Raw genomic sequence first — 23,077 nt, forward strand, 5'->3', positions numbered from 1 at the left:
ACTTTACATCAAAAACCAGGGATGTACTGTATGGTGACTAACATAATATAATAAAAAATTATTATTATATAAAAAAAAGAATTCAGCACATTGAAAGTGAAGAACTGGAAGGCCCCTGAGAAGGTTATTCTCTGTAACTGCTCCTGCCTGTGTCTTCTTGAATAGATCAGCCACCACGAGGCTGAGCACTCCTGGATGACCCCACCAAACCTTGGAATGCAACCTTAGCGGGAACCGTCACACCGTGCAAAGGCTGACCGGAGGCAGCTCTCTGACGAAGGCAGAGATTGGGGAGATGTGGCCACGGGTCCAGATGCCTGACCCTCCCCCCCAAGCTGGGAGAGAGGCAGGAGGGCCCCTCCTGGAGCCATCAGAGGGAGCACGACCCTGCGACACCGTGACTGCAGACTCCTGGCCTCCAGACCCGGAGAGGACAGAGCCTGCCGTCCTAAGACCTCCATGTGGTCATTCGTTAGCAGCCCCAGAACACTAGCACTGCGCCTGTGTATTCACTCTTCAAACCACCCAGGACCCAGAACGCCAGTGCAGGGCCTGCCGGAGGAGAAGCAGAGGAAAGGTGCCTCAAAGGGACACCTCGGCAAGGCCCCACGGCACCTCTCCGTGCACCGCCCTCTGGGACGCCATTCCAAAGCAGTCTGGAGGTGGCCTGTTCTACTGTGACAGGCGAAGGGGTCACCCACTTCTCCACTCTGCCCCCATCCGTCCTTCCTGGAGGGGCCCTCCCACCAAGACACCCCAAACCAAGCAAAAAGCAGCATGAATGCCTATCTTCAAAATATATTCTAAAACTATGATTTCTCTTTTGTTTCTGGATAGAAATGGGGCAGTTAAAGAAAAAAAAAAAACAACACTTTTTAAAATAGGTGCAGTATGTATTATTTTCACATTTGGCTACAAACTGGGCAGTGAGAAGAATATTCCTGGTGTTGACAGGATGACCTCGAGATGTACTGGACTTCAGGTAAAAAGTCACAGAACAACCCAAAAGAAACCGGCCTGTCAGAGAAGAACAGAACAAAGTGACTGTGGAGTGGCCCATGCAGAGCAGCCCCCAGAGGGGAGGCAGGCTTGGGCCTGAACGTGGTCCTGGAGAAGGGGTTCCGCGGACACAGGATGCGGGGTTTGGGTGGGCAGACTCAGAAATCAGCACATTTCTTTCATAGAGATTTAAATTGTCCTTTTACACCCAGTGAGAACAGAAAGAGAATGAAAATTCAGCTAGTGGTGATGCTGGCCACGCAAAGTAGCCACAGAGCACTGGGTGCAGCCAGCCTTGCAGGGTAGAGCCTTCCTGCTGCTGTGGACCCTCTGAAGGGCTCAAGTAGGAGTGGGGAGCCTGGTCCTACAGGAAGCAGGGGAGAAGGAAGCTGGGCCTGCAGGGAGGTAGGGGGAGAAGGGAGCTGGGCCTGCAGGGAGCAGAGAGCAAGCGCAATGGGGGCAGGGCTGGGAGGTGGCTGGCTGGGTTTGCAGGCACAACTCCCCTCTCCTGGAGCTCTTCCTTCCTGCATCTGTGCTGTGGTCCAGGTCACAGCATACTGAGCCCTCCACCCTGGGGCAAGCCTGAACCTTCTGGCTCAAGGTGTCCAACTACTAACCAGCCCTTGGAATGACTTCCCAGGTTTTTACGTCAAGCACACGTGCAGGTGTTGAGAACAAAGTACTCAGGGGAGCGACTGTCATCAAAACCAGTCCCCTCTCTGCTCTCCTGTCCTAGGTCAGTTTTTTGGCACGTCGGGTATGCTTGTCGATGGTTAAGGTGGTCCGGTCGACAGCTGCAGTGATGCCATCCAGGGCCTCATCCTGCCTCTCCAGCTCCATCTCAGTGTCCAGGGCGAGACTCTTCAGCTTCCTCAGGATCTGCAAGAGCAGCACATATGGCAGGAGGGGCTGCTGTTTCTCAGACCCTCAAAAATAGACGCTATTTCTTTCCATCATTTTTACAGTACTTGGGAAACTCTGTGAGTCAGTGGGGATGACAAACACTGTCCTCCCATCCTGGGTTTGGGTCTCAGCTCTGCAGCTTACCAGCACGGACCCCCAGGGAGCAGGGACCCCCAGGGAGCACAGACCCCCAGGGAGCACGGACCCCCAGGGCAGCAGAGCTGAAGGAGACGAGGTGTCAGCCCTCTGGCCCTGCTCCAGGCCACAGTCCCTACACCTCCCGAAAATGCCCCTGGGGCACTGTTGCAGCAGGAGGGCTGACCCAGGGCACAACCGGGACCCAGTCACTGTCTTTATTACCTGTCTGTACCCACGTACCTAACTGCAGACAGAAGCTGGAAAAACAGGATTTAAAATGAAAAGCCAAAGCCCCTTCCCTCCTCCCTGCTGGAAACATTTCACAGGTACCTCTGCGCAGCTCCAGGCGGCGCAGCAGCTACAGACGCACAACCCTGTGAAGAGGGGGGCTGGCCTGGGAGCCAGGCCCCGGGGCTCCCGGAGGCCAGGCCCCTCACCCCAACTCTGGGACTCATGTCATGCTTCCTACGTCTCACACACTGCTAAGAACAGCCACTTTATTGCAATCCTATTGAGACTACTTGCATTGCGAAACGTACTTTAACTACATGCGTGGGGAGCCTGCGTTTAAAAATTTAATATCCTCAAGCTGACAACAAAAAGGAATGATTTTAAGAGAAACCTTAATGACCAACTACTTGCAATAAATGTTAATGCCTCTTTTAGGGGAAGTTTCAGATCCCTGGTTAGGTCAAGACAAAGGAACTGCACACTGTGAATCATCACCACAGTCCTGGGTGCCTGTTACCAAGTCCCCGTGGACCAACCACATACAGACGCGTCCGTCCTCGGCCCTGTGGGGATGGATGTCAGCGGCGAGGGCCCCAGATCCAGCGCAGCTGGCAGTGTACCACGCCACACACGGACCTCACCCTCACGGGCACAGCCCGCTGACCTGCCGCCTCGGAGCCGCCCCAGGACAAGGAGAGCGCGGCACCCCGGGGGAAGGTGTGACCCACGGTGCCTTGCGCTAACACCAAGCAGCCTCGCACTGCCCACCAGCACGTGGGCGAGCCGCGTCGTCTGCCACATGAGGACCAGAAAGGAGGCAGGGAGGTGGCCAGAGGGTAATAAGATCAAGTCCTTCCTCAGGAATGGGGAGGCTGGACTGACCGCGCAATGTGAACAGGCTGTGAAAACTATAAAGTGCGAGGTGAGGTGCCCCTGCCAAGTCCTGGAGGGTTCAGAGGCAGGGGCCCTGCGCCGCACGCATGCTGTAGAGGGACCTGAGGCCATCTGCAGTCACACACGGTTGTGGCAGAGGCAGGCCGTGCCCATGTCTCTGCCAACACGGCACCATCCCTGGGAGCTCCGTCCAGGCATGGAGGAACAAATCCTAACCCCAGGTAGCAGGCTCAGACAGCAGCCTTCTGCGCCCTCTGGGAGCCGCTGAGTCACTGGAAAAACTGGATGGAGCTCTGGAAAGTATACCGTGGGGTCAGTCGGCTCCGAGGGACGGGCTGGATGACCTCATACAGGAGGTCTTTTCCATCGCGTTCCTATGACCTCATATGGCTGAGGCCCAAACGGTGCAATAAACAGTCGCAGCTCCGCACCGTGGGAGCGGGTCCTCGAGCCCCTCTCTGCTCCACGACCCCTCCCCGCCGGCCCGCGCTGTTCCGTGCACTAAGGAGGCCGCTCAGCCAGGCATGCACACATACAGCCCCGGGGAGGCCGACCTCTGCCACCCGCTTGCACCTGATCTCACTCCCAGGAGCGGCCCCCGCCCTGTGTGGGGTGATCAGACCACACGCGCTGTCCTTGTCAACCACGTCAAGTGTCCTTCAGGGCCCAGCAGGCTCTGGGCGGTGAGCGGCCATCACCACACCTGTGTGGATGGCCCACGATCCTGCTCCAGGACTCCTACTGCAAGTAGGAAGTCAGGACACAGGACCAGAGAAGAAAATACACATTGTCCCAAACCAGGATGCCATCTGTGCCCGTTGGACAAGCACTGCTGGTGACACGGGGGCACCTGTGTGCCCAGCGTCCTTCCATCGCATGCCCGTAGGCTGGCACGGACACGTGACCCTGGGGGTGGAGGCACGCAGCCACGCAGCTCTGTCTCCTGCTTCCTCGTCCCCGGTCGTCCCGGATGAGGGTGAGGGCTGTGGGGCTCTGTGACGCTCAAACGACTGTTCCACACACAGGGCTGAGAGGGCGTGCCCAACACCCCAAGCTCCACGGCCAGCTCAGAGCATGGCCCGGACAGGATGCGCCTGTGGACACCAGGGGTCTCCGTGAGATGCCGCCGTCACAGCCGCACACTCACAGGCTCACGCTGCACACGTTCCTTCAAAAGGCAAAAGGGCCTTCAGGGGTCAGCAAGCCATTCAAGCAGCCACGGGAAGAGGGCGCAAGACCCGGGCCCACTCTGGAGCCGTGAGCAGCTACATATGGCAAAGATCCTGAGTGAGGAGAGCCACACCTGTGACTTCAGATTTTCTAACACTCACGTTTTCAACAGTAAAAATGATAAGCATTTTTTAAAGTTTAACTTTTTTAAGTCATCTCTACATCCTCACATGGGGCTCAAACATCAAGACTCACATGCTCCTCCGACAGAGCCAGTCAGATGCCCCATAAAAAATGATAAGCATCATTAATTTTAATAATACATCCTGTTTAACCCAACCAAATAAAAACACTATCATTCCAACATGAAATCAACATAAAGAACAACGAACGAGATCCATCCTTTGATATCTGGTGAATGGTATACTCACGGCACATCTGCGCACGGCTCTCCCACCGAGGGCTGTGCTCTGTGTGGGCCCCTGCTGCCTCCCCGCCCACAGAAGCAGCAGCACCGGGAGGAATTCACAGGGTCCAGAGTCTACGCTTCTTACGCACAGACACACAGTGACAGTAGGCACAATACTTACTTTGTGAGCAAGACCAACCGACCTGCCTACGAAAGCTGGGCGTTTATGGAGTCTGTAGTATACACACGGGCTCGTTCCTGCTGAACTGTCTGGTTTTGGAAACGTCTCACCAAGACCCCTGCTTCGCAGCTGGAAATGCTTCAAACTACGCTTGAAATGAACCAATACTGCAAAAACCCAAGTGATCTGCATAGCTACCGAGTCTGCAAAGAAAATTACTGAGGAAGCTTCGAACTAAGAGTCCCTCCGGAATATCGGTCCAGAGTCTTTCCCTTTAAGGAAGGGACTGGAGACATTAAATGCCATCATGTGCATTCCACAGAACACGGGGTGGAAAGAACGGGGAGCGTGAAGTCTGGCCAGACCTTCACGCACTTGTGACTTCTGCGGCCCAGGATGACAAGCCGTCTAGTCATCAGCATGTCACACCGCCAGGCTCTGAAGTATCAGCTGGCCGCTCAGGAGAGCCTCCGACCAGGCCCCGTACTCTCTTTCTTGAGCCCCTGCCATGCCAGTAAGTAAGCCGCTGACCAGCCATCTCGGCAGACACATCCACTCCTAACACAGAAAGTGTGCCGAGCTGAGCAGAGGCAGGAGGCCGTCCGGGAGCAGCATTGGGACAGAAGCCACAGAAACACTCAGCCATCTGCAGCCCAACGGCTGCAGGCGCTCAGCCAAGTCTGCACAGGAGGCTCAGTGCCCCACAGGCAGGGGGCGTCCGTGACCAAGGGGGGTGGGGACACATGGCCCAGATGCCCTGGCTGGAGGCAGGGGGCGCCACGTGGTCCCCAGGACAGAGCAGACACTCCCGTGCTCTCTGCCGTTCTGGCCTCTACCTCCCGACACCACAGATGCGAGCAGATACAGAGACGTTTCCATCTTGTTTATACAAACGGGAGAACAGCTCATCCAGCAGAGGAGGTCCGCTGACCAGAGCAGATGTGTTTAAACGTGGGCACCTCGTGCCAGCCATCCAGGTGTGGGAAGCAGGGGCTCAGAGGCCCGTGGAGTGTCCAGCCTCGGGCGTTCAGTGTAAGTGCATCAGGGCAGGACGTGGGGCACGGAAGCGCGGGGCCCTCATGTTTCCAGCACATCCGTAACGTGCTAGTGGCCTCACTGATGGTCTGAAAGAAAACGTTTTGTTCCACTTCATGATGAGACTCCAGCATTCAGAGTATTATCATATTCATATGAAGACCTAAAGTGAGTTTAGTATTAGCCAGACTGTCTGCCCTGATCTTGTTATTAAGCTGACTCACTGAAAACCTGTGAATTTTCTTGCAGTGAGAAATTAGCAACCATTTAAGAACAGAGCTGGGATAAATCAAGCTGTCTGCAACTCCAAATAGTTCTACCAGTTGGGGCCATTAATATGCTATAGAGAAGGTAAAGAGGGAAAAACTGGCTTCCAGCACAGCCAAAGCTCTGGAGGCTGTAAAGAACATTCTAGGCTACAATCTGTCACATTCAGCACTCACAGACCACCCCTGCGTCCCACCCTATCCCTTCTGCTGCATTCCTTGAGGCCCCAGGGGTTATCTGTGGACAGCGGCACAGGGTTGTCTTCTACGGAGGCCCCTGCTGCGGCCCCCTCTTCCAGACCCCCTCTCTGTGGGGGGGCGGGGGGAAGCTAACGCACCAGGTCCCCACAGAGCTGCGTCCCCACAGCGAGACTCTGATAGCGGAGTCTTCAGGGGTTTGTCAGCCCTCACTCCAGTTCCCAGTGGCCTCTCAAGGTCCAGACAGGGCAAGCACATGGCGAGCACCGGGCTAGAGGGGGACCCTGGGGACCAGCCTGCTCGCCATCAGGTCACGATGGGATCCAAATAGGACTCATCCCAGAATACAAGAAAATAGACATAAAGGCCTAAAAACCACACATCACACTGAAAGAAATTAAAGACACTGAAATAATGAGGGATGACCTGTGTTCCTGGACTGCAAGACTTAATACTGGCAAGACGCCTCCAAGTGACCTGCACATTCAACGGAATCCATATCACGTTTCCAGCAGCCTCTTTATTCCCCCAGAAACGGGAGAATGGATCCTCAAATCCACTGGAATTGCAAGCAGCCCTGAAGAGCCAGAGCAGTCCTGAAAAAGCAGAATGAAGTTGGAGGACTGACTCCCCTCACCCGTCGCCAGCAGGAATAGAAAATGGTGCGGCCGTGGCGGAGCACAGCCTGGCAGCCCCTCGCCATTCCCCATGTAGAGTTACCCTGGGACTCGCTAGGAGCAGCGACAGGACCCACACGGATCCGTGTGTGTGTGAGCGTTCAGAGCAGCACCACGCACAACAGCCGTGGATGAATGCATACACACAACGTGGGCCCCTGTACAACGTGCACCACTCAGCTGCGAACACAGAAGACGGATCTGCCCGCCCGAAAACACAGTGGGAAGTGAGGACAGCAGGCACGGAAGGACATGTGCACAACAGAGAGAAAGCCGCAGGGGCTGGCGCTTCACGGGACCGTCTGGGGTGGGGGCACGGAGGGTGCTACGTGCACCGTCAGTGGGTGAAGTGGCCGTATGTATATGTATTTACTATGATAAAGAAACACCATTCTACAAGACAGCCAGGCACTCAACAGTGAAACCACCAAACGCCAACGTTAACGCTTCGGGTTCGCTTCCAGGCTGACTGGGGAGACGGGAAAGCACCCATTCCCTGGCCCTCGCTGGCCCTCACACTCCTCCCTCCGCAGAGCCCAGCAGCTGCTCTGGAATCCTGTCCACACCACCAGATCCTGAGGCTCCTTGTCTGGCTCTGCCAGCCCATTTGCGTTTCCGGGACAGCGGAGGGAACAGAATGTGGTCCCCCTGGACCACAAGGGAGCCGTCCCTCCACGTGGCCCAGGTTTGTCCCAGCTTTCTCAGCAAAGGCGAAGACCCGCCAGCCCTGCCCGAGACGGCACACGGGCCTGCCCTAGGGTGGGGGCCACAGCCAGCGTAATGCGAGCCCCGCAGGTTGTCCAGTGATTGTGGAGGGAAGCCCGAAGGGGGGGGCACATGAAAGCACAGAGGGGGCCCGGGGCGGGGGTCCGTGACGGCAGGCTTGTGGCTACCAGTGACCAAGGTAACAGCAGAGCAGATGGGAAACCCATGCATGCATCTGGAAGGTACGGCATGATGCTTCCCTGCAAGTCAGCTGGCATCACTGTGCTCGTTCCTGCAGCAGGAGGTGGCCAGGGCAGGTGCACAGCCCACCTGGGAAGCTGGGGTCGACAACAGCAGTGCCAGGACCCCAGTTCCAGTCCAGAGCTTGCCCTGCGACGCACGTCCTTTCACTGAAATGTCAACTGTCGTGGACGTCACAAGTCACTAAGCACGTTTTCCCCATTACCAAGGCTCTTCTTGTGGTTTAGCAGACAACATAGGAACGCTTGTTAATAATTTACAAAGCAACAGGTCTAAGCCACAGCGCGTATCTGGACTGCTTTCAAAGCCATGAATACAAACAGCATGATCACCTCCCCCCCCCTCTTGTTGGTGCCCCATCGGTAATGAAAGGAACGAACAACCTGGAAAAGGGCACCAAGAACACCTGAGAACGAAGGGCAGGAATCTGGAATGAGAACATCTGCAGTCCTTCCAAACAGCTCATGAAAGCAAACCCAGCCTCGCCCGCCTGGCACACAGGCTCCGGTGGGTTCCTGGACACACACGGCTCTCTGTCCCCGAGCTCTCTGCACAGCCTGCTCCAGCAAGGTCTCCACATGCCCTCCCGGTCGGTCAGGGCCTCGCTGTGCTGGAAGGCACTGAACCTGCCCGGCATTCTCACCGGCCTCCCCGCATAGCCATCTGCTCTTCCAGGGACATGTCCATTCTGGAACATGTGTTCCTGGAGCAGGGTCTGGGCTGTTGCCACCGCGGATGGGAAGCATGGCAGCGGGTTCCACGGCTGGGACGTCACCCCCATGACTGCACTGGCAGCCACCCAAAGAAGCGGAGATCTGTCATCTCTCCAAAAAGACAGTTAACACACTGAGACCAGGGACAGGTCCTGCACTGATAAGACATTTATTTTGGGCTGAACTGCATGTGTTAAGTCGAATTCTCTTGCATCAATTCGGTGTGGAAGAAATGACACAAGAGGAGACACGTGAACGAGGACAAGCTTGAATACCACGAACAGAGAAGGGAGAGAAGAGCTGAACACGAAAGGTGCTCTCCTCTTCCTACATGAGAAGGAGACAGTATTGTGCAGAGTGTCACAGCTCTGAGCCGGGACCCGCTCAAGAAGGCACAGGCCGGCGGCATCTACACAGCTGCTCCAGAGCTCCCTCCTGCCACGACCCCACAGTCTGCGACCCCTGTGAGCCAACCCTCGGTCCCTCTGTTAGCTCCCGAGCACTGTGATTACTGCTTACAAAAAGTCACACCTAGAAGGCAGACCGCCTGCCTCCTTAGTCAGAGGAGTGCAGAACCATGACCTAACCCCAACTGCACCAGCGGCGCCCCCCTCCCCACTACGGGGACCCATGACCTAACCCCGAGTGCACCAGCGGCGACCCCTCCCCGCTACAGTGACCCATGACCTGCACCCCAAGTGCACATGCGGTGCCCCCTCCCGCTACAGGGACCCATGACCTGCACCCCGAGTGCACCAGTGGCGCCCCCTCCCCACTACAGGGACCCATGACCTAACCCCGAGTGCACACGCGGCGCCCCCTCCCTGCTACGGGGACCCATGACCTAACCCCCGAGCGCACGCGGCACCCCCTCCCCACTAAGGGGACCCATGACCTGCACCCCAAGCACACACGTGGCGCCCCCTCCCCGCTACAGGGACCCATGACTTGCACCCCAAGCGCACACGTGGCGCCCCCTCTCCACTACGGGGACCCATGACCTAACCCCGAGTGCACACGTGGCACCCCCTCCCCGCTACGGGGACCCATGACCTAACCCCCGAGCGCACGCGGCGTCCCCTCTCCGCTATGGGGACCCATGACTTAACCCCGAGTGCACATGCGGCACCCCCTCCCCGCTACGGGGACCCATGACCTAACCCCCGAGTGTACACACGGCGCCCCTCGTCACGGGGAGGCCAGGAGCGCCTACTGGAGTCCTCCGTGGCCGTGCTGCTGTGTAGGCAGGTCTGGACTGCGGAAAGGAGGCGGCGGGACTAGCCAAAGCAGTGGTGGTGAGGATCTGGCGAGGGAACGTCCCTGGACGCTGGGATGCCCTGAGGGCACCAGGAGCTGCACCAAGCAGGGAGCAGATGCAGATTTCCTAACAAGCAAGGAGCAGCTCTGAGGCAGGAAAGGCCAGCACATCAGACGTGAGATGGTTCAGGGCGCTCCGCCAAACCCATCCCAGCGAATCCGCTTCCTTTCCTGGCCGCCACCGCACGCCCTCCCCGTGAACGGTGGATGCTGCAGTTATGGCCGCTGCGGGGGTCTGGCACAGTGGGAGCTGGCACAGGGCGCAGAGCACACTGGCCCTGGGGAAACCACAGCCGGTCGTCGCTCTCAGCATCCCACTGCAGGGTAAGTCACGGAGACCCATTTCCACGTAACGACGGTAATCGCATCTGCCACAGAAACCACAGCTGAACGGGGGGAGAGGGGGGGCTGGTTCTTGCATTTCTGTTTTCCCCAGAAATTTACCTCATTCCTACTTATGCTGGAGCTTCAACGCCACAACTAAGAATTCTTCTCTAAATAGGAAACATGTGTTTTACCTCCAGAAGACGATCTCTGGTGGAACTGGGCTGTCCCTGCAGGGAGGAGGACCAGCAGCTGGCTGGTGTGAAGCCCTGCTCTCCCGCGGTGGCTCTCCCCAGCACCACCACTCCGGGGTCACCACTTCCCTACCCTGCGGCCAGCATCCTGACTCACGGCACCCGCTGTTCCCGGCACAGACACCACAGGGCTCACCAACCTGCTGACGACGCTCAGGACCGACCCCACACTCGCACCCTCGTGGAGACGGAGCGTGAGGAAGCTTGCTCTCCTCGGCGCCGCTCCTGTCTTCATCACGACCTCTACCATCCTGGCTTCTAGGGCACAGACGGCTGGTTTGAAACCAGAACAGCCCTCTGGCCACCACCAGAATTAACATACAAAATCCCTACATTTCCCATCAAAAAGCCTTGTTCCCACCTTGGCCTTGACAGAGTGGTGGGACACTCTCGTAGGAGGGTGGGAGAGGGGCCCCAGATCCCAGCAACCTGAGGCGTGTGGGCGGACACCCACCCTCAGGAAAAGGGAGGGTTTCCCTTTATAGGATGAGGGTTTTTCAAGCCCTGAAGCTGTGTTCCGGGGTCAATATGTGCATCAAAAGCCATCATTAGTAACCTGCAGAATTTGCTGGTTGCAGCTAGAAAGCAGCTTTTCTGTGGGTCATTACTCAAAGTGACTAAGTTGGACCAGGGGAAAGACTGACCAATCGTGCATATTTAAAATATCCCATAGCAAAGATGAGCGCTTTTTTCCAGAAAGGAAATGGCCAAGCTTAAAGGAGGCCATGCCTATGCAGACACGTCAGTAAAGACTTCTTCTTTAAAAACAGGTTTGAAAGACAAACGGTCTTCCTGTGTGTCCTGGTGGAAGTGTGTGGTGCCAGGGATGACACGGCCTCTCCAAAGCGGAGCCTGGATCCGAAGAAACCATGAGCTAGGAACCAGGGAAACCGAGTCAGGAAGCTGCAAACCAAAACTGCAACAGAGAAACAACGGAGTTTTTCCCACAAATACACTGTGAAGCAAATGAGAAGGACGGAAGGAAGCCGTATCCTAAGAAGCACTTTGCGGAGCGGCTGGCACAGGCCTCACACGGGTTGTGAGCTGAACAGACGCACGGCACACGTCCCTGAATGAGACAGCTGATGTCTGATGAGCTGAGGTGAGCATGGCACGGTATGGGGCTTTTCAACAGTTTTTAAGTTCTAAAGACATGTACGGAGATATCTGTGAATGATGGGATACAAGGTCTAGGCATCTGCTTCAAAACTACTTAAAAAGGAAAAAGAAAAAACACTGTACTGTCCAGCAATAACACAGGAAGACAACCTAAAAGTACTTCTATCAAATATTGTTTAAATTTCTACTTGCCGGACAAAAAGTGGCAAGCGTCCTCAAGAATCCAGTGTCAAACCCTTGAGAGAGATCTGGGAGAGCAAGCACGGTCAGCTGTACACGCACCTGTGGAGCCATGCACACACACGCACAGTACACGCACACACACACAGACACACATAAACACATGCACAGTACACATGTGAACACACAGCACACACACGTACATAAAATGCACCCACAAGACACACAACACACACATGCACATGTGGATGATCTCACCGCACACACACAGCACATGTACAGCACATGCACACACACATACATGTACCACACATGGAGACAGCACACACATGCACACACAGAGCCCACACGTACATGTGCACATGCACACATTCCACAGGCAGATGCAGCCAGCAGGGTGACTGTGTGGGCACAGGCACACGGGCGTGTGCATGTCATGAGACACAGGCACCTGGAATGGGCAGTGCTCTTTCTCTATGTTCTCCAGCTCCAGAGAGCAGACCAAAGTGGGCAGGCACACGGCAGCCCCCATAGACGAGAGGCCAGCATCAGGCAGAGAGGAACTGTGTGTGGGCAGGAAGGAGCAGTCACATGCAGGGGCGAGGCAGCCCCATGAGCGCACGTTACCTGTCTCAGTTCCTGGGCGTCCCCCTCGGAAACGAACGGCTCACTCATCTGCAGCGGAAGCAACTGGCCCTCCTGGCTCCCCGAGCAGGGCTCGCGATGCATGGCACAGTCCATCAGCCCAGACGCTGCAATGGAAAATCAAACAGCAGTGACATCTTCCCGGAGGTGCGAACCACGCAAGAACATTCAGAACTTCATGAGGAGTGACGTGCAAGACTGACAGGGCAGACGCAGTGTCTTCAACTCACCCACCGGTCTGTGGCCTCTGTGCCTACCGGGGTGGTGGGGCTGGTGGGCCCATTGCTCCGAGCTCTGCTACGCCGAGCTGGGGTGGGGGCTGCCTGAGCTCACTCTGACCCCAGCCCAAGCTGCCTCCTTACCATGCTCTGATCAGAGAGGGCACCACTGACCATGGTCTGGGTCTGGCTCTAACTGCTCTTTCAGGAAAGGCCCTTTATCTGTGTGCGGCCATTTTTCTTCTTTGGGGGAAAGGGCTACACGTGTGGAGTATCAAACAGGTCACTTGTGGAACCTGGTGAAATGCACATAAAACACAGTGCTCGAAACCACAGCACCATCTCGTCACCCCACAGAGCGCTGTGGTTCTCCAGAGCACAGGAAATGGCCAGCTGGTCGAGCCAAGCAAAGCTGGCTGTGTGGCCGCATGGAGGTGGGGGTGAGTCAGAGCGCTGCACGTGGCTGGGCCCTGCTCAGGGATATTCCCGGTCACACGGCACCTGCGCCTAGGCAGGCTCCCCGAGGAGCGGAAAGGCAGCCTGGAGATGTGGTGATAACCGAGGGGGCCTCGCATGGCCCGTGGCGGGCTACCTGCCCTTTGTTTAAAGAGCTGACTCCAACCACAACCCTGGCACCACAGGGACCAGAGAAGGGCATCGGTCAGGGCCTGCTGCCTGCGTTTTCCCATAATACAAAGCACCTCGGATATGCAGCACAGCCCCGTTCCTGTATTTGGATGCTGGAAAGCAGACAGCTGTCTGGATGCCAGCACCAGCTCCCCCGAGCACGTCTCTGCTTCTGTGGAATGGGAGGCACAGAAGGGCCAACAGGATCCTGGCGGTGGTGAGCAGAACCGCCTGATGAATGCACCATCAGGAAGGGAAGGACCGGGAAAGTGGCCTGGGCCACAGCTCCCCACTGGGCCCAGAGAGCAGAGCCCAGCTGGCCACCCCCAGCACACACACAAATATCTCCTCTACTCGCATTTCTCAAAATAATCCATACAAATCAATACTCCCTGAGGACTGCCTGGCTGAGTAAGGGAAGCATGGCCTCGTTCAGGATAAACGCACGTCGGAGTGAGGACGACACAGGGTTCTCAGGGTCCGGGAATGGAGGAAGGCCCAGGCCAGGTGGAGAGAGCTCAGAAGCCAGTGCCCGAGAAAGGGCTGCATGGAGGCAGGACCCCGGGTCCCGGCCTGCCTCTGCTGGAGGAGGCTGGGTGCGGACACCCCCACACTCTGTGTGCGCTGTGACAGGTGCACCCTATGGAGACCCACCACACCGGCAGGGGCATCCAGGAGGCTAGACAAAACCCTTACCATGCATACAGATGTCTGGTTTTCTATTTCCTTCTTTAAGAAAAAGAAAAGCTGATTGCAACCCATCAAACTGACCTCACAGCCTGCGTTCTGAAGTCTCCAAGTCCGTCCCTCTTCCAGCTTCATGAAGGCTTCAATTAGCAAGGGACTTTCCACAGCGTGCAACTCAGTGTCGTTCGACCTTATGTGATCTAAGATGTCACTACCTAAACTTCACATAATAGCAAGCACTCTTCTGAAACGGCTGCACAGAGCACCATCAGAGCTAGCTGGAAGGTATGACGGCAGAAACAGCCAACGCACACGTTCCCTACCAGCTATTATTAGCCTCAAGGAAAGGCCAACCGGCGCGCACGTTAACAAGCATCAGTGCTAACGCGACGACAGACACTGGTTCTGAGGCCTGGCAGGAGACAGCAAACTCCTCACACAGCCTTGACCCTCCCCTTCCTTGGCTTTTAGTCCCCAGCCTCATGGACTCCTGCTCCAGCCACCCTAGCACCCCATCCTCGGACCCCTAGTTTACTGTAGCCAGCACCCCATCCATGGCCTACTAATACCCCATCCTCAGCCCACGGGTCCTCTGCCCCCAGCACACTGGCAGCCCATCACTGGCACCCTGGCCCTGCCCGCCCTGCACCCCATCTGCACCCATCACACACACAGATGTCCCCCCTGCGCCACTCCATCAGCAGCAACCTTCCCTCATCTGTCGTGGCATCATCCTGCTTGCACACCCTCGGTATTAACGTGCTGGGTACCGCACTGCTTCTCCCAGACCCAGGCCCATGTCGGACTCACACCGGGGCCCAGCCCTGGGCTCCTTCCCCACTGCAGTGGTTTCCGCTCCAAGATCTAGAACTATCTTCTGAAGGGACACACTGACCTTTTTTGAATGTTTAACAAAACAGGTTTTATTTAACCAGAAAGCCGGAATAGAGAATTTTTCTTCCTGGAACACACTAAGTCAGGGGTATTTTTCATGACAAGCTGTGGGGTCAGCAGGCTTACGCCTAGCACAGAGCTCTACACCCCTGGTGCTCTGTGTTGAGACCTGAGTTACCGACTCAGTTACTCCAATGCTCTGAAATATCTTTAAAAAAAATTAACTTCAGTATAAAATGGTTTCTGTCGCTAAAGTCATTAATTATCAGAGTTAAACAAAATCAGCACAAATTGTTCAAGCTACAAGGGAACTTACGGACGATTTCACTTTCCAGGAACAACAGCTGGGCTGGTAGGCAGCTGCGGACACCGGTCTCCTTGACGCATCAGACGCAGACCCCGGGCTCACCAGAAGCTCAGAGCAAGAACCACCAGCCCGGCCCTGAGAGCAGGAGGACCCACCCACCCCAAGCCTGTCTAGTCCTCCTTGTCCCTGGGACCCAAAAGCCTCATCGATGACACAGGGAAGGAAATGCCTCCTCCACCCAGGGACAGACACAGAAGCTTACACAACTGGTGTGGGAAGCCCTTTCAGAAAAAACCACGAAATGTCCAAGCCCTCAGCACGACAGGAAGCATAACAGAGAGGGCTGAACCGGGGAGAGAGCAATGCCAACTAAGCCCAGCTAAACCAAGTACTTGGCCAATGTACCGTGGACCCAAGGGTCCTTGGAAGAGATCAAGTGGGTGGGAGCCACAGCTCCCAGAGGGTCTGCTGGGCTCAGGGGGTGCCCATGTCCTAGTACCCTGGGGGAGTGTCTGGGAGTGGTCAGTGTGGTGTCTGTGTCCTAGTGACCACATGGGTGGGGGGGTCTGTCTGTGGTCAGCGTGGTGTCTGTGTCCCAGTGACCACACGGGTGGGGGGGTCTGTCTGGTCAGTGTGGTGTCCATGTCCCAGTGACCACACGGGTGGGGGGGTCTGTCTGTGGTCAGCGTGGAACCTGTGTCCTAGTAACCACATGGGGGGGGGTCTGTCTGGTCAGTGTGGTGTCCATGTCCTAGTGACCACACCGGTGGGAGGGGGTCTGTCTGTGGTCAGCGTGGTATCTGTGTCTTAATGGCCACACAGGTGGGATGTCTGTGGTCGGCGTGGTGTCCATGTCCTAGTAACCACACGGGTGGTGGGGGGGTCTGTCTGTGATCAGCATGGAGTCTGTGTCCTAGTGACCACACAGGTGGGGGGGCGTCTGTCTGCGGACATCCTGCTGTCCATGTCCTGGGATTGGAACTCCACCACCTGAAGCCCAAGTCTTCAATGAGCAATCCCGCACAGGGACATCAGTGTCCCAGAGGTGTACTACTGTCACACAGATGTGTGGGCCTGGGCCTGTTCTGGGTGCTGGAGATGTGGTCATCAAGAGACAAGTGGGGTCTGGTCCGGACGCAGCACGTGTCCCAGTGTGAAAGCACAACTGCTAACCAGAGGGCAAGTGTTGTCTCTTAAATGAGGTGGTCAGAGAAGGCTTCTCTCAAAGGTGGCAGTTGGCAAACAACAAAGACAAAAATAATTACCAGGAATAGCATAACTGCTATACATGGGCCATGCTCTGAAGTCTTCTTCCTAAAACCCATCACCCCAGGACCATGAGACAACATCAGACACAGCACAACTGGGAGACAGTCTACCACAGCTCAGCACTACTCCTACAAGACGTCGAGACCCTCAGAGCAAGCAGAGCCCAGGGAGAGGCCACTCGTCACATGGGACTCCAGACGGGATCCTGGAACAGCCAGCACGAGGCGTCTGGACAGAGTGCGGGCAGGCTCGCTAGCTGTGACTGAGGATGGCCGCGGCAGGGGCACTCGGTGTTGAGGTATGGGAGCTCCGGACCAGCCTCCCAGCTCAAGTCGGAAACTACGCTAAGATGGCAAGAGCACTTTAAAGATGCTCTGCAAAAAAGCAGCCATCTTCCACTGCTTTTCCCCAGGGTGGATGCGGCCCACCTATGTCATTCCCAGCCCCCGAAGCCCAGGAGACCCGCAGGGCCAGCTGCTGGCCGGGCCACCTACATACACCACACAGGACTGCGGAGGTCTCTGGAAAGTTCTTCCAGACGCTGACTCAAGGCAGACACAGGTCCTGTGGCAACACTGCCACCTGCTGGCCACATGTTCTACCAAACCGGCTTCTGGAGGAGAGGGGTGAATTTCTGAGATGTCAAGTCATGGTTTCCACCTCCACCGCGCGACAGTGAAAACACAGGTGCTGGCAAACAGCAGCAGAGGCAACAGAGAGGGCCCGCCCCGGCCTCCCGCGGAGTCTCCAGCAAGCCAGACACTGTCCTGCTGTCCTGCTCACAAGCCCACATGCTGGCCTCCTCCCCCGCTCCCCTCCTCACCACCTGCGCCCCTATACACTCCCAGGCCAGGGTGGCCTCACGGAGGAAGGCTGGCACCCCTTGCTCCGTGCAGATGCAGACACACTGTGGGAGGCCCAAGTGAGCACCAGGACGAACACCTGTCTGTCACCGTGGATGGGGTTCCTCTCCTTCCACACACACTGTGACTGTGACTGGTGAGGCCACACATCGAGAATCCAGGTGCTGCTGGGAAGGTGTCTGTGGATGTGGTGGAGGCCCAGCACCGGCTGACTTTATGTGAGGCTCCTCTGAGGAGGAAGATGTGCACCGTGTGGTCAGCAGCGTTGGCCTGTGCCCTTCCTGATGGCGGGCCCTGTGGAATCTGCACCCACCTAGCTTCCCGCCGCTGGACCACAGAGGCCCTGGCACGGACTTCCTGCTCCTTCCAGCCCTGTCTGCACCTGGACACTCGGGGTCAGAGCAGGACCAGCAGCTTCTTCTCCCCTGTGTGGTGTGTGCTCACATCTGCTACCTGGCTCATGACATTCTGTGCCGTGTCCTCTCTCTGAAACCACCAGGTACACAGAAAACCCACGAATTTGGTGGAGCTCCACGAGAGCAGGGACTGTGGGTGCCTGGCACAGGGAGTTCTCCATCTGCACTAGCAGAACCAATAGCAGAAGGCGTTCTCTGTCGGGCCTACCAGCCCCGGCTCTCCTCACTGCCTGGGCCCCACCCAGCGGCAAACAGCAGGGTGGGGGCTGTCAACGGCCTGGCCTGTGGCCTCTCTCATCAGGGTCTTAGGCTCGCTGGCACTGCCCACCCTTCTCACCCCTTTATGGGCTTCTCAGTCCTGCCTTGAGAGAAGGGCCCCCCCAAAAATTTGGAAATGCCAAGAAATTATGTTTTTACATTAACACTTCCAATACTTTGGTGCTTATGGGGCCACATCTATTTTCAGGTAAATTTCTTTTGCAACATGAAGCCATGTAGAATAACTTCAAAATATTCATGTGCTATGGAACCAGGTGACATATTAGCACTGAAATCAATCACTTCAGAGCAAAAAGAAAGGAGAACAGTAGCAAACATCTCTCTTACTGTAACAGACATCCAGCAATCAAAGTTAATAAGGAAAGACTACCAGCCTGTTCGAAAAATCACAGTAACACAGACATAAGATCACCTATAATAGTACTACTAGAAAATTAGGTATTTTATGACTTTGGGATTTCTTAAGCTGGGTGCAAAAACAAACTTAAGGGGACTTTACCCAATTAAGGATTTCTGTAATGGAGAATGACAGTGGGGCAGAGGTATCGGCAACCTCTAAAGTCAACAAGGGATGCGTCCCTACAACACGGAAGCAACTCCTACAAATCACAAAGAACAAACAAACCCAGGATAGGCAATCCACAGAGAGAACGTGTGAAGCCAGAAAGCAAAGAAGAAGCGTCAGAGGCTCCAGTCACAATCACAGACGTGATGATAAAGACAGCAGCGAGACGCCACTTGACAGCATCAGGACGGCAAACCTGAGACGTCAGATGACCCCAGGCTGCCCTGGGCCAGCCTGGGGCTGGGAGCTGGGACCCTTGCAATCCCCAGGGCCACGCCCAGCTTCATGCTCCCCAAAGAGACACTCGGGAGGAGAGCATGCCTCAGCGTCAGGGGAGGCCTGCAAACCCACAGAAACTATACCGTAGTTTTCAGAGATTGTGATTCCTAAACACGTCCCTGGAAGGTGCGCTGGGATGACCCCAATGGATGCCGAGGTCAGGGGTGGAGGGACTGGACACCCACCAGGGCGGGCAGGTCGATGCCAGTGAGTCACACAGAGGGAAGGGGGAAACGCCTAACGCGGAGCCTTCCTCTGTTCTGAAAGGGCCACCAAGCCCTGCTGACCTCTGGGAAACCACACGGCCCTCAAGTGTGTGATACACCTGAGCTCTGGGACTCACGCACTCTGAGGTGCAGACACTAAGGAAAAGGTCTGACGTGTTTTCATTTACCGACAAACAGTCACGGGTGCACAGAAACCAGCAGCTGCTCCAAATGACGCAGCACATCAACGGTGGACCACAGGCGCACTGCGTTTGACCGCGCTCTTGGAGACCAAGGCACAAGCTGCGCCAATGCTCGCTCACCCGCCTGCCAGACGGAGCAGCCCTTCTCTGCTGGGGAAGACGTTCTGGCGCTTCTGGGCGTCAAGGCGCCTTCTAACAACTCCATCTTCTTGCTGAACTGCACCTCCAAAACGGGGATAGCCTCTGGCATCCTGGCAGATATCAGGCGATAAGCTATGTCGGGCTTCCCGATGAACCGCTGGCGGATGCTTATTTCATAAGGCGTGTGAACCTTAATATCATCTATATCTTCCCTTCCAAATCTGTGCATGAGCAAAGAACTCGAGTCATGGATTTCCAACCCAGACACAAGGATGGTGAGACTTCCTGCTTTAACATGAGATGCTGTTCCCTGGGAGATAACAGCAGGAATTCGGACCATGACCCCTTCTTTTCCAAGAGCTTTGGGACTAGCTGTTGAGGTGCCTCCCTTGGGCTTTGTTTCTGCTGGCATCTTCCAAAGCTTGGAGCTAAAGGGCCACCAAGAAGGGGACTCCAGCTCTGTAAGCAACCTAGAAGACCGAACGAAACACAGAAACACAGTCAACTGAGTTTTCATGTTCTCTTGAAAACTGCTTTAGCCTTTATAAAGCAGTTAACCATTTTATAGTGTTCTCTTCCACAAGCACTCCATGAAGCAGAAGCACAGGAATTACTATCTGCATGTCATAGAAAAGAAAACTGAGGCTAAGAGCAGTATCTCTTAGGCTACAGACACAAAGCCCATCAGTAGTAAACACAAACAGGAACACTGTCTTCTGACTAGAATGTTGCCCTTTTCACATTGGACCCTGGGTAATTCTGACTCAAAATAAATCCTGACCTTAATCTGTAAGGAGCTGTCTAATGGAACTTTCTGCAGTAATCTGTCCTGTCCATTGTGGTGACAAGCACATGTGGCTACTGGACACCCAGAGTGTGGCTGATATAATGGCGGACTGAATTTTTAATTTAACTATACGTGGCTAGTGGCTAGCACACTGGATGGCACCACTGTAAAATACCTGCGAATAACACCAAGGGATCTACCCTGGAGCCGAAAAAATGGAAGCAGGAAAGAAAAAGCAAAGGAACAAAGATCAAACACTATCAACAGAAAATAAATATCAAGATGGTGGGGTTAGACTCAACCGTATTAGCAATTATACTAAATGTAAACAGACCAGATCCTCTCATTTAAAGGCAGATTGTCAGCCTGGATTAAAGAAAAAACCAACAAGACACAGCTATTATCTTGTTTACAAGAGACACTGTGAAATATACAGACACAGAAATATCAAAAGCAAAAAGACTGGAAAAAAGATATATTGTACCAAAAGTAAACTCTAAGACAGGGAGTGTTACCAGGGATAAAGACAGACAATGCATAATAAGACGAGAGTCAATTTGACAAAAAGATTTAATACTAAACGTGTACCTCTAACAAAATTTCAAAATTCAGCAAGCAAAAATTAACCAAACTAAAAGGAGAAATAGACAATCACAGTTGGAGATTTTAACAAATGTCTCTCCATAATTAATACAGCCAGAAGACAAAAACGATTAGTAAGAGTATAAACACTATTTAATCCACTCAGCCTGACTGATATTTATGGAAACATCACCCAACCGCTGAAGGCACACTCTTTTAAAGGGTATTCAGAACATTAAGAAAAGAGTATAACACATCTCAATTAAATTTCAAGTATTGAAATCCTACAGAGAATACCATCTGTCCCCAAAGAAATGAACTTTGAAATTAATGACAAAAGACTAATAGAAAATCCTCAAATATCTGGAAATTAAGCACAATTCTAAATAAAGGGAATTGGAAAATATCTGAAGTGAATGAAACAAAACAATATGCAGGAAATGGCAGGATGCAAATAGAGCACTCATGGGGTATTTGAAAACTTCTTAGAAAGGTTTGAAATCAGTGATTTAAGCTTCTGTCACAAAAAGTTATAAATTAAACCCAAAGTAGAAGAACAGAAAAGCAGAAATCAATGAAATTGAAAAGAGAAAAAAGAAAATATTAACAAAGTCAAAAGTTGGTTCTTTGAAGTAATTTTTAAAAATTAAACCCTTACAATAAATGATCAAGAATAAAACAAAGAGGGGGTGCCTGGGTGGTTCCATCGGTTAAGCTTCTGCCTTTGGCTCAAGTCATAATCTCAGGGTCCTGGGATGGAGCCCCCAATAGGCTCTCTGCTCTGTGGGGAGCCTACTTCTCCCTTTTCCTCTGCTGCTCCCCCTGCTTGTGCTCTCTTGCTCTCTGTCAGAAAAATAAAATATTAAAAAAAGAATAAAACAAAGAGAATGCATATTAACCAATATCAGGAATAAAAAAGGAGGCATCACCATAGATCCTTTAGCCCTTGAAAGACTTTTAGGTGATATCATACCCAACTTTATACCAATAAATGGGACAGCTTATATGAAATAGACAAAATACTCAAAACACCCAAACTTTCAAAACTGAAGCAAGAAGTAGTATAAGAATATGAATGCCCATAATGAAATGGCAGCAAGAGAAATTTAGAAAAAATCTCATTTACAAATGTACCAAAAATAATAAAATACCTTAGGGATAAATTTAACCAAGGAAGTCAAAGACTTGTAATCTGAAAACTATCAGACATTGATAAAAACAAAACAAAACAAAACAAAACAAAAAAAACCCCTGAAGATGACACAAATGGAAATATATACCATGCTCATGGACTAGAATAATTAATATTGTTCAAATGTCCACACTACCCAAAGCAATCAACAGATTTAATGCAATCCCTATCAAAATACGAAGAGCATTTTTTACAGAACTAGAACAAATAATACTAAAATTTGTATGGAACCACAAAAGACCTCAACTAGCCAATGCGATCTTGAGAAATAAGAATAAAGCTGAAGGTCTCACAATCCCAGATTTCAGGATATACTACAAAGTTGTAGTAATCAAAACAGTACACTACTGGCATAAAAACAGACACACAGATCAAACGAATAGAAGAAAGCCCAGAAATACATCTACAATTAATCTATGACAAAGGAGGCAAAAATATACAAGAGGGAATGGACAGTCTCTTCAACAAATGGTGTTGTGAAAACTAAACAGTCACATGCGAAAGAATGAAACAGGACCCTTTCTTATACCATACACAAAAATTAGCTCAAATGGATTAATGGATTAAATGTGAGACTTGAATCCATAAAACTCCTAAAAGAAAACATATACAGTAAAATCGCCTGGACATCAGCCTTAGTAACATATTAATGGATATGTCTCTTTAGGCAATTGAAACAAAAGTGAAAACAGACTGTTGGGACTACATCAAAATAAAAAGCTTCTGCACACCAAAGGAAATCACTGACAAAACGAAAAGGCAATCTACTGAATGGGAAAAGATATTTGTAAATGATACATCTGATAAAGGGTTAATGTCCAAAATATATAAAGAACTTATGCAATTCATCACCAAAACAAACAAACAGACAAACAATCCAATTAAAAAATGGGCAAGGATCTGAATAGGCATTTTTCCAAAGAAAGGGGGGGTAATCAGAGGG

The 23,077-nt window shown here is 53.3% G+C and overlaps 1 protein-coding gene across 2 annotated transcripts in view; it reads right to left on the bottom strand.

The window, feature by feature from the left end:
* Window positions 1-872: 872 nt before the first annotated feature.
* SNAP47 (synaptosome associated protein 47) overlaps window positions 873-23,077 on the bottom strand; it is a 41,713-nt gene continuing 19,508 nt past the window's right edge. For both annotated transcript variants that reach the window (XM_040622763.1, XM_040622762.1), the window contains exons 3-5: window positions 19,553-20,043; window positions 12,602-12,726; window positions 873-1,878 (exon numbers count right to left, since the gene is read on the bottom strand). In XM_040622763.1, coding sequence (XP_040478697.1) covers window positions 1,732-1,878; window positions 12,602-12,726; window positions 19,553-20,043 — 763 coding nt within the window. In that variant the 3' untranslated portion in view covers window positions 873-1,731. The remainder of the gene's footprint in view (window positions 1,879-12,601; window positions 12,727-19,552; window positions 20,044-23,077) is intronic.

The sequence above is a fragment of the Ursus maritimus genome, unplaced genomic scaffold (genome assembly GCF_017311325.1).
Source record: "Ursus maritimus isolate PB19 unplaced genomic scaffold, ASM1731132v1 scaffold_5, whole genome shotgun sequence".
NCBI lineage: Eukaryota > Metazoa > Chordata > Mammalia > Carnivora > Ursidae > Ursus > Ursus maritimus.